Genomic DNA, 19,592 nt, shown 5'->3' with positions numbered 1-19,592 from the left:
TGTAGGCCTTGGTGTTTGTGTTTTGGCCGCCCTCACGTCGCCCCCGCCGTACCACGGGGTTACCTGCTTTTAACTAATTCAATAAAAGTGTGGGGCCCACGGAAACCCACACTCGGCCCACTGCTGACCGCTCGCCACTCACACTCACACTCACACTCACACTCACACTCACACTCACACTCACACTCACACTCACACTTTCTAGAAATTGACTGATCATCGCTTAAATTCGTTCAAATAGTGCAAATTGAAAATAATCTAATTTTAACAAATTTTAGACTAATTGCTTATAGATTAATCAAAGATATCCCACTGAGGTAAAATACACAGTGTTGGTGTTTACAAGATACAGTACGTGGAAATTGTAAATGTTGAATTAAGGATTGGGTAAATTAAGTAACAATACCAGCATATTCTTGACAGTTAGTCATAATGAAAAGTGTTAACCATTCAGATAGTAATTGAATATCATACTTTACTATACTATATTTTAAAACGTGATTACTACACCTGTTTCAATATTATTTGGGGAATGCTCAAGACTTCGAGTTGCCCATTTGAAATTTCCAACCAATTTCCAAGATTTGTTCATCGCATTACTTCATCTATGCTACTACTGTAGGCCTACCATTATTGCGACTATAACGCCGCCGCCTAAAAGTTTATTGCTCAATGTGCGTGCAAGATGAGTGTAAAATCGTAGACTATGAATAGAATTAGATATTCCGTTACTTAGTAGAGCTAAGCTCTTGACAGAGTCCGCTCTCAATCGATTACTGTACACCTAACTGAAATGTCTTATTGTAATAAATAAGATTTTCTTAATTTTAAATCAATGATCACACCAAGAAATACCCCCGCCGCGCCTTAGCAAACCAGCCAATTAAGCGAAATTCAATTTGCTTATTAGATTTTTACTAAATTATATCATTAATGTCAGCTTATTTATTCCCTATTCACTGTAAATAAACATTATGTTTGACGAGTATGCCTACTTAGGTTTGCTGCTACAAAAATATGTGTTTTATGAAAAAAAAAATTTCACCTCTACAAAATTGGTTAGAGATTAATTACGAAATTTTACATTTTGAGCATGAAATCAGAAACCCCCATTTCGACCCCGTTCCTATCATCATGCTGGATCATGCTGGCACGCAAACTCGCTAAAATAAAGGTGAGTTTTTACGTTTGTACAAAATTTAATCAATATTGAGCCGTAATTTAATACAATATATCTAATAAACCCTATAGATAACTATTATCATGGAATGATGGATACAGTTTTCCATAGTTATGCGATCTGATGTAAATCACCTCCATGTAGCAAGGCGCTCGCGGGCATCACGGTGCATTATTCGATTTATACCTGTTTGTTTATGCGGTTTAATTAATATCCATGCGGCCATTTTGAATTAATGCTATTTAAATCACCGCATTAGCATCGCTACAGGAGTGTCTGATAGATCGCGTCCACGCAATCCACACGTCACTATCACTATTGCCATTGTCTTATCTGTCACTAGAATATCGCCAAATATCATGGCTAAGATGTTGATTGATTAACACTACTAATTAATTAAAATAACATTCACTATTTTGTTACTTTATGGATCGTGAATATTGTAGTTGCAAATCATAATTGAAATATATTTAGTCAATGATGATTTTTATTTAGGTCAATTCCTTCACTAAAATTGCTACTACATATTGATGTACCGCTGTCACTAGATTCCCATTGCCTACCAATATTGATTAGTACATTCAACTAAAATTTTGCTACTGGAAATCATAATTTATTACCCCTCACATCAGAATTGGTAGCTACTTTGAATAATGATTTATCACTTTTAATATGATTTTTATTGGCGCTCGGTATTCATTGATCATTTAAACTGGCATAAAATCCATGATTATTATTACTTATCACTGTTAATAGGTTTTTTTACAACTATCTACGATTTGCTGTGACAATATTGTTTTACTATGTGACTAAAGGCTTATCACATGCAATAGGGTTTCCACCATATATCATAATTATTGCATCTGCATTATTAGATTGTTATTGTTATACCTATTGTTGCATTTGTCACTATTATATTCAATTCCATTGTTCCCCACTATTGTTTGGCAATTGTTGCATTTGTCACAATTATCGCTTATATTCATTTCCATTGTTCTCCACTGTTGTTTGACAATTGTTGTATTTGTCACAATTATTTAGGTCACCACTATGATTGTCTTTTCCCACCAGTACTGTTCCACCATAACAGACATATTGTAACGGATGTTATAGGGCCTAAAGTTAATTTATATTTCATCTCTATATAACCAGAAGATTTATTATTTGTTACGATTTAATTTAGAAGGCATAATATAAGCTGATGCTTACCAACAATGGACAATGAACATTCATTAAATTCTATTTTGAATTCTTAGTTATAAATTATCATTAGTTACTAAATTATATGGACTATTTCATGTAATAATAACTGACAATTTTGTATTACCTAGATGTTCACAAGATTTACAGTATTAGTTCTCCAAAACTACGGTTCGAAGACACTGGCCGAATTTCTGGATTAAAATAGATTTCTTACAACTTGTATACTAGCACAGAATAAAGAAATTCGCTCTTTATTCTGTGATCTACAGTATCGACATGGTCAATAGACTTGTAATCTCCATAAGAGCTACCGAAAGGAACTGGAATCAGGGAGTGTAGAGGTCGAGAGTTGTGTGTCCGGAGACTACAGGAGGTCCTGTTCTGGCGGGAGGCTGTAATTTGCTGATCACGACGATAATGAGAGGTCTGGACCACCACCGGACACACACACACACACACACACACCAACAGCTGACTACACTTGCCGCAGCCATGACTCATATGCGGATACTGAAAACTCGTCCTCAAAACTAGCTTTTCAACTTGGTTAAATCCAGTGGTTGAGTTTTTCTAAATGCAAAATATTATTTCACCCCGCAATGTGAACCTCTTCCATAATATGTCCCACTGTTTCACTACATGAGCTAAAACTGTACTGAACTACAACGTCACTATCGATAGCAAACTATGTTTTAGTTGTCCTTGATCTCTCCGATTTTAGTATGTGGTCGTGTCTACAATCAGCTGATCTTTTCAGTAACAAAGCTGTTATCTTTTCATTCAACATTCATCCTGCATTATTCTACAATAAACATAATATTATCTCCATAGAAAATTCTATAAGAATATATAACTCGAACTCACGAGTTTTAACCCCAGCAGCAATCGATGTGTTTAGTACCTAACATAACAGTGTCTTCAATGATAGTAGCTGCTGCAGTAGTAATACAACCACGCCCATTGGATGTGTACTTCCCTAGATGGGATCACTTCATTGAAGTCCTCTGTCGTGCAGAGGCAGTGATCTCCCACTCTCCGTTCTCTCAAGAGACGTCTGTTATCTTGCATCTCTCGAGAGACTATCTTGAAGGTTGCGTGGCTACTCTAGCAGTAAAAGGCGTAACGGATCTCAGACTTCTTGAATAAAACCATTGACTATAAAACCAATGACAATTTCATGAAAAAAGGAGACAATTCCCTGGTTCACATGGAATTAGAGATTGATATAACATCAATAACTTCACGTTGTTCTTTTAGATAAGTTAATTGTGCACTTTCTTAAGAATCTTCTCCGTGACCTTTTATCGTACAAAAATGCTTCAATATAAAAACTGTTTGATTATTTAGCTCTTCACGGTTTTTGTACCTACTAATATTGGTCATGTACATGTTCAAGGGCAATTTGAATTTTTAAAACTCCATAACATCTCTTTCTCATGACAGATCTCACCGGTTCGCAAACCCATCCAAGATTTTCCCGCCGATTTAATCTAAATCCAACCAAAATTACTCGAGTTATCTCGTCAATGGACACACACACACACATATGAAAATTTGACCGAATAGTATTTTGGCCTCTGAGGATATCAAAATGAAAAAGTAAACAAGTCCCGAGACTCGTCTTACTGTCTAACCCACAGTAATAGCATAGATTAAGCACCTTAGCATCTCGTAAAAGATCAACAAAAATATCCTAAAGGATCCTAAGGGAGTATGCTTAGTCTATGGTAATAGCTTCTTCCCATAATGGGAAATTCGCTAAAACAAAACGAAATTCATTTGTACGTGACAACTTGCAGTCAGCTGTGGTGTGGGTCCATTAATTGTGTGATAGGCTGCATTCCAGGTCATGACGTCATGCAGCACCTGCCTCAGTAAATCATTGCGCCCATTATAATATTAAATATATTGAAATAAATCGCCCGCGATCGCGAGGGAGACGGTATGTAATCAACTACCATAACGCGGTGGCCACGCCTCCAACGATATACTATAGTCTACCGCTCGCTCCGGGATATAGTGGTAAACTTTCTCCGTATTGATTTGGTAAGTTACACTTTGGTTGCAAAGTAGTTAACACATCAGATCAGGTGAGTGGATACTGGATATGGCTCGAGTAACAATCAGAAGGTCTCTAGTTCGATCCTGAGAAAAGTCAGAAGCTTTTGATACTTCGAAACTAAGCCCAGCTGTCCGTGAACATTTAGTCCAGGCGCTAAACGGGTTGAGTATGCACTGAAAGTCTGACAAAATTTGACTTTTGATTATTGTTGGGGACATCTAGTAGATGAAAAAAATCGATGATGTCGCATTTCTAGGGTGGTCACAACTCGGGGGGGAGGGGGGGAAGTTGCGCGGGTCATCGGTTTACGTTTCCGCGTCTAACTCACAAACGGTTAATGATAGAAAGGTGAATTAAGCGTCTATCTACGCCTAAATATATTGTCTTTTAAAAAGGTTATTACAACCTTTCTTCTATCTCTCATACTTTAGGCGTTAATCAACATTTATTGCAAAAACAAAAATTTAAAAATACTTTAAAATGAAATATCGGAAATATTGCGCTGGTTTAGGGCATGTTACAAACTATTTATGATTGGAAAAACTAACAAGTAGTACAACAGCACCAAGTTTAAAGAAATCTGTGCAAAAACAACAGAGCTACGTTGATTTCAGTAAGAGTAAACGTGGAAAATTCGTAGTAGTATCGAGGCGCGCATGGATGGTACGCCCACAGTCAATATCGGTTTTATGTTGTAAGTAACTATGGGAAAGCTGAATTTGTCTATGTTGTTAGACCATGTTGAGATGATCATTTTCCTGAAAGTCAACACTCCTCCCCCCTTGTGCTTTCCTTTAACCCCCCTTTTTAGATAAATTTACAGCCTCTTAGCAATTAAGCTATAACTTTAAAACTGGTAAGGATAATAACGCAATCTTTTATTAATCATTTTGCGTAACGATATTCTACAAAAAGTGTATTTACCATGGTATCCTAAATATTCATAGTTAAAAAATATCATAAACATAAAAAAATAATTTTTACGGATTAATTTATGAAACTTTTAGATTTTTTATACGAGGTCACACAACAAAATGTTTGATACAAAATTTGGGGTGCATAGTTTACATTTTAAAATGATACATAGTTATTAACAGTTTGTTTGCATATAGTGGTTATAGATAGTACAGTATATTGATTTTACAGGACTCTGGCTTTTTTTTGCACCGCAACAATGAAAAAAATTAAGTATATCATGGTTTTTGTATTTGAATTTGCCGCTTTATATAGATTATATTAACGTTATGTAGCTCATTCAGTATATATACAGACTGTAGTGGATACATATGAATGAATATCGTGCATTTGCTGCTGTACGCCAGAGCCTCATTTTATTATACAGGATGTCTCACCTAAAGTGAACCAATAGATAACTTTTTTATTATGAGATATAGAGTTAACTTCTTATGGGACACTATCCTTTATTTTAAGATGGTTTTTTAGTGGTTTCGAATTTTGAAAATATGTTCGCCATTTTCCAATATGGCTGACAACTTTGTTAGTCCTATGGAATACCCTGTATTTTATGATTGTTTTAGAATGTAACACAATTTTTAAACCTTTTTATTCTTGACATTTTTCTCTAAAGCTACTTGTTTAGGAGTTACATCGAAGAAGAAATGGTTTGTGAGTACATCCTGCATCCTGTAGCTCATAAACGAGTAAGTTTAAGAGCGAAAATACAAAGAATAAACAAGTTTTTAAATCACATCTACATTTTAAAAAAACCATAAAATAAATTGTGCCAATATCAAAGTAAGCAACCATTTTTGAAAATGGTGGCCATTTTTAAAACAACAAAATCAGTATTTTTTAACGTATTTTATATATTTTTTTGAACGAGGACTTATATGTGACTTATTTATTCTTTGCACTTTCTCTCTCAACTTACTCGTTTATGAGCTACAGGATGCCGAATGTACATCACAAGCCTTTCTTTTAGATATAACACGCTGTAACTCCTAAATGGGGTAGGTTTAGAGAAAAAATGTCACGAATAAAAAAATTGCTTTTAAATTCTAAAAGAATACTAAAATACAGCGTACTCCATAAGAAATAACAAAGTTGTTAGCCATATTGGAAAATGGTGGATATATTTTTTTTATTCGTAACCATCCCTAAAAACATTTTTTACAAATAAAGGGGGTCGTCGAATAAAAGTTAACTCTATATGGAAAATCAAATTTATGTAGGCCTATGTTCACTATGTAATCTCAACCTGGATGAAACGTGTACCCTTTTATAGCAGAATGTCCAATTTAAAAAAAGATACGTCAATTTTGGTCTAACAAGTTATATTTAAATGAATATGAGTTTTTTTGAATTTTTAAATGGCAAAGATTGGCGGGCACTTCGAAATTATCTTAAAGAGGCGTAGAGTAAAGGGTGGGAATTGATAATGGAGTATAATTATTACATTTAAGAATTGAGATATCAATACAAAAATGGGAAAAATCTATGTAATTTAAAAAATTTATAAAATATTGTTTGTTAAGACAAGTATCTATCAAAGTAAATTATAAAAGTAACAGGTTTGTTTTATGAATTATTAACTGTTTGTAGGAAAAATTCAGATTCTCAGTAGGCTACATTTAAATTTTATAATTAATTCAATTGTTATCTGATCTTTATTAGTATGTAGTGCTATTTGTGTATATTCTGTAGTTGAAATCAGTTAATTTTATGAATAATTGTATGTGATTCATGGAATTTTTTAAACTGTTTTAAAACATTTTAAAATTAGTGTGTCGAACACAAAACAGACGGTCTTTGACCATTGTTCTTTGCATTTAAATAAAAAAAAAACACTGTATTGATATTTTATTACAATGAACAAATTTTCTTCTTCTCCTTCTTCAGAAATCTATAAAAATTCTTTTTAAATATTTATTTATCTAATAATTCTTTTTGTAGATTATCGTAACGCAAAATGAATAATAAAAGATTGCATTATTATCCTTACCAGTTTTAAAGTTATAGCTTAATTGCTAAGAGGCTGTAAATTTATCTAAAAAGGGGGGTTAAAGGAAAGCACAAGGGGGGAGGAGTGTTGACTTTCAGGAAAATGATCATCTCAACATGGTCTAACAACATAGACAAATTCAGCTTTCCCATAGTTACTTACAAAAACATAAAACCGATATTGACTGTGGGCGTACCATCCATGCGCGCCTCGATACTACTACGAATTTTCCACGTTTACTCTTACTGAAATCAACGTAGCTCTGTTGTTTTTGCACAGATTTCTTTAAACTTGGTGCTGTTGTACTACTTGTTAATTTTTCTAATCATAAATAGTTTGTAACATGCCCTAAACCAGCGCAATATTTCCGATATTTCATTTTAAAGTATTTTTAAATTTTTGTTTTTGCAATAAATGTTGATTAGCGCCTAAAGTATGAGAGATAGAAGAAAGGTTGTAATAACCTTTTTAAAAGACAATATATTTAGGCGTAGATAGACGCTTAATTCACCTTTCTATCATTAACCGTTTGTGAGTTAGACGCGGAAACGTAAACCGATGACCCGCGCAACTTCCCCCCCTCCCCCCCGAGTTGTGACCACCCTAGAAATGCGACATCATCGATTTTTTTCATCTACTAGATGTCCCCAACAATAATCAAAAGTCAAATTTTGTCAGACTTTCAGTGCATACTCAGCCCGTTTAGCGCCTGGACTAATTGAGCTTTCAATAAGTGGGTCTGACTGAATAAAAATATCTTATTCAGTAACTTAATAACAGACCCCAGCTCAAGTATTACGATCGAGGCGAAAATGAGCGAGGGTCGAAAAGACACTCTTTGCTCGGGCGATGAACTATATCTTTCGTCATAGCAATATTATTTAAGCAAACTAAGTTACAAAACGACAATACGTTTCATGTAAAGATAACCTATAGAAACTACTTCCAACTTGTTTTCAATGTTGCTAATGGAAACAGACAGCGGTTTTAGTAAGTGATTCAATAATTTCGTCTACTACGATTATGTTAGTGTGGTGTTCATTCATCATACTATCAATATGTAAAACTATTGACAAGAAGGCAACAATAATCTACAACCTATTAAAACAATCGACATATGTGAATGATTGCTTACAAAGTTTAAAACAGCTGACTTTTACTCCCTAGGGACTAAAAATGTTTTTTACCCTCTAGGGACTAAAAGAATTTTACTCCCTAGGAAGTAAATAAGCTACATCAGTCTCGCAACACTAGTATTAAAACGGCTGTTTTTGCTGCATTATAACAAAAATATACTGTATTAAATATGACTTTAACAGCAGTAAAACTGAATAAATATATGTAACTCACAAATTGAACATATTCTATTTTCTAGACAGTGAACGATCGTTTGAAATGAAGTGCACAAGATAATCAATGATACAAATAATTTGTTAAACAAGTGGTGTCGTGTCAAAGTGTGTTTGATTGTGAACAAAAAGTTGAGGCCTGGAGACTTCAGCCTGTGATATTCAAGATATGACTACGATCCTGCTTCTTCTAGCTACCGTCGTCTCTGTTGACAGTATCCGACACAAAGGTAAGCACACTCTAAAACCATGTAGCTATAGTTATGGCATAGATTAAGCATAATCCCTTGGTTATAGTCTGGGTAGATGAGTGGTTTAGTGCTCACTTAGCAAAGGTTGTAGGTTCGAACCTGAGAAAAGTGAGTAGCTTTTTAAGGTTCAAAACTATACCCAGCTGTTTCGATCGGCTTTAAATAAATAGTCCTAGCTAGTAAAACAGCTTATATTAGTCAGTAACAAAGCTACACAGATCACCACAATTGATTCTACACTCATCCTTCACTTATATTTTAGTTAAAATACGCACCTTATCTCAACTGGTGATAATTCGTCTACCATTTACTGACTGTTAAATTTTGAACGAAATATACTTTCGTTGTTATCATTCACATTATATTATATGAGATCGACTTTAATAAGAAGCACGAGTAGAAGAAGTAAATAAAATTTTGGAAGAAAGGTTTAAGCTGTATATCAGTTGTTTATATGACTTAAATCTGTTTTTAAATAAATTCATCAAGTTATTTCTTTATATGAAATGAATTGTAAGGGGTAACACTTACACCGAATGAGAAAGTATGCTGGTTTGACAGTCACATTTTATTTTGTCCTCGATATAATGACGTCACGCAGAAACCCCTTCACCGGATTTTCAAAACCTTGGGGTTTGCCCAGTGTTCTGCGAAGATCCGGTAACTTGATCGTACGAAACAACCATAAACATCTTTGCCGACAATGGTTTTGGTTCGTTTAACATTGGGAATGAAACATCATTGAACCTTGTCACTGAATATATTTTGCTAGGCAGTTTTTCAAGACGTTTATTTTGTCCGTTGTTAACAGGTTCGATTCATTATTTGAATAGCGTAAACAGTTTTGTATTTTCACATGAATGTATGATTGATATATACTATTGATATATACTTTGTTTACGCACTAGCCCTTTCTAGCGTTTCTAAAACATTTTATCTGTGAATACTCCGTTAACTACTGCTGTTGGCTGTGCATTAATACTTCCTAAGATGGTATTTTTTTAAGAACACCATTATATTATGTTCTATTCAAACTCTCTAGGACTCATATATTCAACATAAACAATTGTTTATATATTTAGGCATACGTGTTATCTTAGACTATTGATATAACTAGATATTTTCCCAAGGAAAAATTGTCACCAGTAAGAATCAAAATGGTTGTAGTTGAATTGGGCCACCTAGAGACTGCATTGGTGTTGGTTATCTATTTCTGTCTAGTACAAAATTTTTTAAACTAAATACAACTGGTATGATGATTTAGATGGATTCGTCTAAGCTAAGCAGCTTCCATGTTTAATCAACTATATCAGTGACAAAAACTAAAGAAGAAAATTGAAATGTTAATCTGTAGCGCATTCTATGAGAGGCTAATTGAACTACAGTAGGTTCTTTTTCAATCAAAATAGGCTTCAGCTGGTACAGTATATAGATACAGGGGGTGTATACTTAAGTATCCCAAAGGCAGTGGTGTCATTATTGACTATTGGATAATAATCAAAAGTATTATTCATCTAGTGAGCAATCCTTAAAAATACTAAATCCTGTACAGGTACATTTATGTTACAAAACTCATCTATATATCTAATTCCGTAAGCCCAAAATTTTACAATGAAATTGTGAGCGAACGAGAGGACGTAGAAAGCTGGGGGAGGTCTCATTTTAAAGGTCTCGGCATGAAATTTTGGGGAAAAATATTCATTTTTCTTAAATATCCACCAAAACGTTGTTACGGAATAAAATAATTCACATTTAAATAACATGGGAATCTAGGTCATGTCTGCTTTGTTTACATTAAAACATGTGGTTTAACTTCATTTAAAGCATATGATATGTATTATGTACTGTAATATGCATACTAACTTATTATAAATTTGAAATAGACGTTTTCCCAATTTTAAGGGTCTGGATTAGATAATGGAGTACGATTGGTTGTGTTAGGTATGTCTGAACAAAGTGTAAAGTTAGAAGTGATTACTGGAGTAGGCAAAGGGAACTTATTTTTCCATGCCAAAAATAAAACTAATTTCTATAGATCTTGATTAGTTTAAGTTTACAAGTATTCAATTCCCAATCATTTCGATTAGCTTTCAATATTACTTATTATTAAAGCAACGGACAAGGCCAAACCTTAACAAAACTCGGATAAAAAAAAACAAACAAAAAAAAACAGTGTTTACCCATGGTCAATTTTATGTTGCTTTTAGCCAGGTAAAGCGGCCAGATGATGTTAAAATAGTACTAGAATCAAATAAAGACGAAGGAATCGACTAAAATGGATAGCCTACCATGCAACAAATGTTGTTTTCAGAGAGATTTTGTTTATAAACAAAATACAAAATACAAAATACATTTTTCTGACATTGTAATTAGCATTTTACAATCTGGAGGATGACATTATCTCTATGTGTTTAATCTAAGTGAATTTGTCTATATTCAAAGAGATTTATATATATTTGATTGATTGTCATGAAGATTATAATAAAAAATGTTCTTTAGTTGTATTTATGATTAGAAAGTTTTTATAATACCGCATGAACAGTCTTTTGGAACTTTTATTTTAAACAGTGCAGACAACAATATGTATTATGCAGGTATGTAATAATACATATTATAATATACAAAAATGTTAAACGATAATTCAAGTTGACCCAATGGAGATCAACCCAATGGTTCAAGGTTCAACCCATGAGACAGGATATATAATATATATATAGGGGCTATTGCCCCTAAAAGCCACTAGTGCTCTAATAAACCCAAATGATAATGATCGAAACCTTACTTTACCACACCATGTTCTTACAGCAGGTCGTTCAATAGGTACACTTTGCATACGAATATTTCTTAAATTTATTTTATCCCGAAGTATTTTAAACTGGGTAATATATTACGAAATAATCGGAGTAGGAGAAACGTGTAGTGCCAACGTACCAGCATGATCTGGTCTTGGCACTTCTACTTGTTGGGAAATGTGCAATTTATCCAGATTAACACAATCTCAGGAAATACCAACAAAATTTATAGCCAATTCACGTTGGTGTAAGATAGATATATTTGGGGTTGGATGGTAATGCAGAAAACTGCAATAAGCTTCAACGAATATTTTGGAAGTTTGACAACTATTTTTAAACTTGTAGTGGCTTAATCATTGTAACAATTAGACGACAGTTGTTGAACGAAGGTTCCAAAATAACCGTTGCAAAGGAGTAGCTTACATGCTGAATTGAACATCTATATCCTATACAGGGTGATTGATATAAGTGTGCCAGCCGTTTTATTCGAAAAATATAAGAGATATCAAAAAAAGTTAAATGGTAAGTGCCTTGGATTTTTTATTTAAAAAATTATAGTCAAGTCCAAAAAATTATTTTAGCCGCCATTTTTCCAATATGGCCGCCAACTTTGATTTTTCTTACGGAACACCCTGTATTTTATGATGTATTCTGGTGGAAAAAGTAATTTTAAGACGATTTTATTCTTGTGATTTTTTTTATAAACCTAACCGTTTCAAAGATAATAATGGTTTAAGTTGTGAAATTTTGAATGGTTTTCGAACAAAACAGCTGGCATGCTTGCTTAGGCCTTTATCGAAACTCTTTCTCATGCATAAATTTCAAAACTTTAACCATTATTATCTTTGAAACGGTTAGGTTTATGAAAAAAATCACAAGAATAAAATCGTCTTAAAATTACTTTTTCTACCAGAATACATCATAAAATACAGGGTGTTCCGTAAGAAAAATCAAAGTTGGCGGCCATATTGGAAAAATGGCGGCTAAAATAATTTTTTTGACTTGACAACCATTTTTTAAATAAAAAATCCAAGGCACTTACCATTTAACTTTTTTTATATCTCTTATAGTTTTCGAATAAAACGGCTGGCACACTTATATCAATCACCCTGTATGTATCAGCTATAGCCATTAAAATGGTATTTTTCTTGGCTTAGTTGCATGAACAACAACAACATAATGTGATTCAGTCTCAAATTATTTTTTCTCGCCTAATTTACTGAAATAGTTTATGCAACGTGAGAGATGCCATAGTTTACAATGAGTACTTTTTCAGTTTAGCATATACTTAAACAGTTGGCATATTAGACACAAATCGGCCTTTTACATAGTGCAATCAGTGGCTACAACTTAAATTTGGGAATCGAGTGTCTAGTTATATCCTAAACACTATATAATAGAAACAATATTAACATTTTAGGTACCTGTATTTTGGACACCTCAGTTCAGAAACAACGATGATGTTTTTGTTAAGTCAGCTTGTGTTTTTGATCATGTTAATAGAAATCCCTCCTCCATTCCTCTCGTGTTTTCCATACGACGCGTTTACAAAATAAAATATTACAAAACTACCACGCTACAATGAACTTTACTGTTTATCCATTGTTGGCTGTAGTCACTGTGTACATCGGTTTTAATCTGACATATTTTATTTATTTCTTTAAATATTTAATTGTTTATTCGTTTTTACAAAGGACAACACGCAATTTTACCACCAACCGAATTTATTAACATTATCATCATTGACTTTGAACGCAACCAAATGGCGTGAACATTTATAATTTAATAGATTCCTCCAAATGTACTGTTGAATTACGAAACAACTCGTAAGATGATGAAACTAGGTATTCTCAGCCGTCATCTACAGGTTTGAAGGTACAGAATGCACCGTAGCTTGGAAGATATAAAATGTAGGCTAACTGGAGGCGAGATGTTTCGCCTTGTACGATGAGTGACGTGCGGCAGCTTTCTAGTCCTGCAAACTATAACTCTACGTTTACCTAATAAAGAGTGTGCAAAAACGGCTCTTGGTTATTATTTAATTGTTTAATTCCCCATTGGTTTCCTTTTTCACCAACACACCAAGAAGCATTGCGAATACGAATGAAGGATGGGCGAGTGAGGTATTGTTGAATACCAATAATGGTAGTTTTTAATCTAATATTATTTGTTAACATTTAAATAAGCCTCCACTAATCGCAGTCAGTTTTAAATTGTTTTTAGAATCGTCCCAACCATTCGATAAAATTGATTCTAGTACTTGGGAAGCAAGCTGGTCTACTGGTAGTGCACGGGACTAGTGCCAAAGGTCCCAGGTTTAAATTCCGCCAATCACCAATGGATTTTATCTAAGTGATAATGCCACAACCCTAAAGACATAGCCTGAAGTAATGTATAAAACGAGGCTTTAGCCTACATGCTCTATGGTGGAGAGAATCAACATCCTACCATATCGATGACGTTCCATCAACTTTATTTGAATTTATCTTTGGTTAAATTTACTGGTGTATCATTTCATACATGTTCTGGAAATATTATACCCAGCTTATTACTATAGTTGTATAGAAGTCCAATGAATACAATAGATAAATAACAAAGTAATCTATTTCGATGATTGAGATTTTTGTAGTAATCGATATTATGCGGCATAATGTATCTTTCATTGGTATTCATTTCTGTCAAAAGCGCCTAAAATTACGGGGAAAAGTTATACTTAAAGCTATACGTATATATGATTATAATATGCCTGTAACAGTTAGGGGATTTCTGGTTATTTTACAGTAAATAGTTTATTTTAGGTTGTGATAGCTTAGTCTGCATTTTCACAGCTATGGGTGCATAATTTAAAAAATCCTTTGAATAACTGAACTTTTAAATATTTAAAGACGTTTTTAGGGACGTTTGGATTTGTTGATCTAGAACTAATAGCTAATAGCAACAAATAATATAGAAAATTGAATATGGAGCGGTATGATGTGTTCGAATTTAGACCAGTTCTATCAATGACATAGACTGAATTCAGAGTGTGAAGGAAATTTTAAGATAAAAGTACACCAGCATTACGATTTCGAGCAAAAATCAAAAGTGAGGAGAGAAGAAGAAGTAAACAAAAGCCAATAGTATATGACATAACTAGTTTTCCACTCCGGACTCTCTATGTGGTCTACTTCCCCACTGTCCAGTGTCCAGTAGACGCCGGCGCCGCCACTCCGAGGTCGGCGGAGTCCTTGTCGCGCCACTGAGGCTGAGGCAATCCTTGACTGGCGTCTGTCGTGACACGGACCTCTGTAATCCTCAACCTCCTCACTGACATCCACATACCACATGCAAACCATCTCAATCACTATGTTATTGTGCAAAGAAAACACTATGCGGATAGGTAAAGGGGCTTAACTAACTCTGCTAATGGTGATTAATCAATCATGTTGTATGTTTCAATGAAAACAATTTCCTCAAGAAAGGTAGTAATTCTACAAACACAGTGTAAAAGTCCCTTCAAAAGTGAGATGTAAATAATATTGAAATGGGTATAGTTAAACGTTGAAATTAGTAAATAATCTACGTAAATGGTAGGGATACTATGCTTCAACCAGTAACATCCACATCATCTCGTCAGATGCCCAAAGAAAAGTTTAGGGCACGCTTGCAATGGCGCTCTGTTTTAGTGGCCAACGTTTTACGTTGAGGTGGCCGCGTCGTCGCTGGTACCTGTTTATATTCAAAGGGAATTTAATCGTGTGCTGGAGATACTTAGCATTACCCAAACAACACCCAATTTGAAAACGTCTTTTGTTTGTTTAATTCTTCTTCCTTGTGTCCGACGAAGGAGTATATATCGATATCTAAATATCTTTAGGACGACTAAGAGTATGCATCTCCATTCAAACCAACACACTCACGCCATACACCAGTTGCAACAACGCACTCAATGTATACATCCTTGCTTCAAATGTTCCTACTTTCAGCAAGTTCCAAGATGATCCTTCCATTGACTTTATCAACAAGTACCTGTAACCCAGCACACCAAGGTATTTGATGAAGTTGGAGTTCATACATTGTGGCACATAACCGTCTAGTCATCCTTGGAGAGGATCCAACAGAGATGCCAACGTCATGATCAGGATCTCAGGATTGTGTATAATTAATTAACAACCAACAACCTACTACTCCTTTTCCGTGTCCTGCTAATCTGCTACCGCCAACTGTCGTTTTAATTGTCTAGGTGTGAGCGATAAATCAAGTGGAAACGGAAATTAATACGTCTCGCGTCTGCGTCTGCGTCCGGTTGGATGGATTTATAGCATTTTTATACCAAAGCGAAATCAAACAGCGATTGGAGTTGTAACGAGAACATTGAGGAACTTGATTTGTTATGCTGATTTGAAACGCCTTCTTGACTGATGACTTAAATTGTATCATGGTTTTGTCTGGTTGGCTCTGTTTGGTACGTTTTAGCTTATTTCCCCCATAGGATAAGTACTTGAACTTACCATTAACTTTTGGCTGCAGGTAATAAAATTAGAGACGATTCAATCCCAAATGTCCAAACTGACATGTATTCTATGAAATTGTTATAATTTAAATGTAAAGTTTTAACAGTCCAGCAAGACTTAACCACCTTACAACCTATTTATCCCCTTTGTGTTTCTCAGTAACCCCAACATGTGTTTGTACAGTTTGTTACCATCATAGTCTATCCTGGTTGCAGGTATATACTCCGGAGAAGTTTCGGACTTTGAGGTGACGATACCCCAGAAAGTGAGCCCCGCCGGCGACCTCCTCGGCTCCGAGGTCTCCCATCACCACAGGACCAGGAGGTCAACGACGAGAGAGTCGTTCCCGGAAACCTTACATTACAGGTTGGTGTGTGCCGTGGCATCTTGATAGATCTAAGGTTTGCAACAGAGTTCTTGGGATAGTTGTGGTGTGTATTTTTTACATCTAAGCTATCCGATTATAATCTTATTATTATTTTAACAAAAAAGAAGTGCTTTTCCATTTTACTCCATGTGGGAAAAAGAATACAAGTAAAATAGTAAAATTGGTAGTTATAAGCAACATATATGATAAAAATCCAGCATACTCATTCCCAATTACACATTACTGCTTACACGTAGGTAGAAGTAACCCTAAGACACGCTTAGTGCTTTCGTGTAACGAATTACAAAAAAATACGTCTCTATTGTAAATGTATCTGTTTTGAAGAGTTCAACATTGGGACAATAATTACCATCAGCACTCTGGTGTTACCGATATAATATGTGAGTATATGGCTGGATAGGTTAATTGTTATTAAGCTAACATCATTTAGAAGACACCTGGCTCAACAACGAGAAAAATCAGTTGCTGTTTGAAGAGTGGTAAAACCGGATCCAAAATTCCGCTTGCTCGTCGGGGTATTGATTATTAAGTTTGACAAACAATTCAGCTGTACTTTTCTACAAACAAAATGTACACAATGTATGAAACTCACACTATATTCCAACTAATTTTAGAATACTCAAATATCGAATATGTTCGTTACTTAATTTAAATGGATACCGTAAATATTTTATCCTTGGTAAAACTTAAAGTGCACAAAGCCTTCCCGTACAGTCGACCTCGAATTATGAGAGAAACACTTAGGCCTACATCAATGTTAACGCTATCCCACGACACTTAGATTTTCAAAATATTCTAAAAACAAGTTCCAAACACTGACGTAGGAACCATACCGAGTTAGATTTGTTTGTGAAATCTTTAGGCAGGATAAAACTTATTATTTACACAGTAAACAAGAAGATCAAGAATGACATTTTATCCAAATGTGTAGTAAGTGTTTGTTTCGTGTTTATTTATTTTTGTGTGCTTGTGACAGCGATGTCGTATAAATGTTTCGTAACCGTGTCGATGCTGCATTACCGGCGAAACATGTAGGTATCCTGACATCTACACATTTGGACTACTTGACTAGGTAAATTGCATCTATCAGTCATTATATAGTAATCCAAGGACAATCAACATGGAAGTTAATAAAACTATTGAAGCAAACACATTATCGAATGCAGGTTGATGATGGCGGGCGAGTGGAAGATGCTGGATCTAGAGCCTAGTGGCTCTTTCATCTCTCCTGTCTTGAGGGTCCAGAGAGGACGCAGATCCCGCCGTATCCCTCGGGATAAGACAACCTGTCACTACCGGGGAGTGGTGCGTCATCATCGGCACTCCAATGTGGCTCTCTCGGCGTGCAACGGACTCGTGAGTTCTTAAAAACCCTACCTTATAGAATAGACAACAAGAAATATATAGACTGACAGCAGAGCTGCGGTTAGCATATGTTCTGGCGTCCACCGCTAGGAGCGCCATATAGTTAGGTAGTGCGTGTGCCGTAACTACACGGCGTTCCTAGCGGTGGACGCCAGAACATGCCAAGACATCACTGCTGTGGGTCTATATTTCATTATTTTTGTCTATGCTTAGTGCCTCACTTTATATGTTTGGACGTCCTCTTGTTAGATTATAAAATTCCTCAGGAGCTTTATATATCCAAAATGAAATTATGCTTTTAAGGTAATTTTTTATAGTAATAATTTGATAGTCGTTATTAGTAGGTAATAGCATAGACTAACCAACACAAGGGAGTATGTTTGCCATGGTAATATCACAACATCATATTGTGTAGAACTACAAGGCTACATGCTATAATTCAGCCTGCCAGTGTGTGGCGCGGCGGTCGTACATCAGATCAGCTGTTCAGCTGGTCAGCTAAAGGCGACGCGCGAGGCTGACTAGTTTACGATGCTTGCCAATAACTTAATCAACCTCTCATTATTTATCCTGTGGACTGCGGCTCGTGCCTCGTGAGGCTACGGCTACAGGTGTCACAGCGACCGGTTATGTGTGTCAGTATAACAAACTTACCTCGTAAAAAAAATTACAAAATGAAATTTCTCAAGACCACCATCAGCAAAATAAATTGTAAATGTAGATTGTTTCTGCTTGATTCACCGACAGCTAACTGAGTCAGAATTATGATAGTAATTTCTGACGAAGATTAAATTATTTGATTTGTGATTCCTTAGCTATACCGTACACAAACCCTTCCTTTGAGAATAGTTTTTTTTTTATTATTTCTACTAATAAGACGAAGCCTTGCTTGAGGGATTGCTGCTGTGTATCCAATTTTTCAAACATGACAAAAATGAAAAAATTCTCTTATAGCCATCCAGATCACTAGAATGCATAATTACCCTATATATATACTCTAATATGAGCTATGTCTGTTTGCTGGTCTGCCCGTTTGTCAGTGTGTCTGTCTGTAATATACATCTCGAAATCCAGCGGCAGGGTTTTGACTAAATTTTGGAATTGGGGACTTGTATCCCTAATAACGTGATTGGCAATACGTAGTATGTACCACAGAAAAATACAAATTTCGCTACACAACTCATTAGAAAATTTAAAAACATTAACAACATTGGGCTTATGGGTTGCTAATTAGCTATGTTGGTTGAACATAATGACAATAAGGGAAAAGTAAACAAAATACTTGTAACATGTGTTTATAACAAGCCATCCACAGTAGGCTACAGTGTAGGGGTAGCGGATTTTTATCCCCCTTGAATTTTACCCCCTGGGCAAACGTGACGTCACAAACCAGGGGGTAAAATTCCGGCCGCGAACTTTTCAGTTTCGCGACATCAGCTCGATGGATTAAACGCGGAATTAAACATATATTTTCAAGGTTGTGAATTTAATCAGAACACATCAAATTATAAAAACCTAGAATGTACGGCCCGGATTTTTACCCCCGG

General features: G+C 35.1%; 1 protein-coding gene across 1 annotated transcript in view; it reads left to right on the top strand.

Annotated features, from left to right (window-relative positions):
- Positions 1-19,592, top strand: part of LOC129004492 (A disintegrin and metalloproteinase with thrombospondin motifs 7-like) — a 44,403-nt gene that overhangs the window by 5,648 nt on the left and 19,163 nt on the right. Inside the window, exons 2-4 of the mRNA XM_054433098.1 lie at positions 8,783-8,986; positions 16,508-16,658; positions 17,847-18,036. Of these exons, the coding sequence (XP_054289073.1) occupies positions 8,926-8,986; positions 16,508-16,658; positions 17,847-18,036 (402 nt within the window). The 5' untranslated portion in view covers positions 8,783-8,925. The remainder of the gene's footprint in view (positions 1-8,782; positions 8,987-16,507; positions 16,659-17,846; positions 18,037-19,592) is intronic.

This window comes from Macrosteles quadrilineatus, unplaced genomic scaffold, assembly GCF_028750875.1.
Source record: "Macrosteles quadrilineatus isolate MER2022 unplaced genomic scaffold, UCM_ALF_1.0 Scaffold_9__3_contigs__length_116548681, whole genome shotgun sequence".
In the NCBI taxonomy this organism is placed as follows: Eukaryota; Metazoa; Arthropoda; class Insecta; order Hemiptera; family Cicadellidae; genus Macrosteles; species Macrosteles quadrilineatus.
This window is presented reverse-complemented; position numbering and strand designations above follow the sequence as displayed.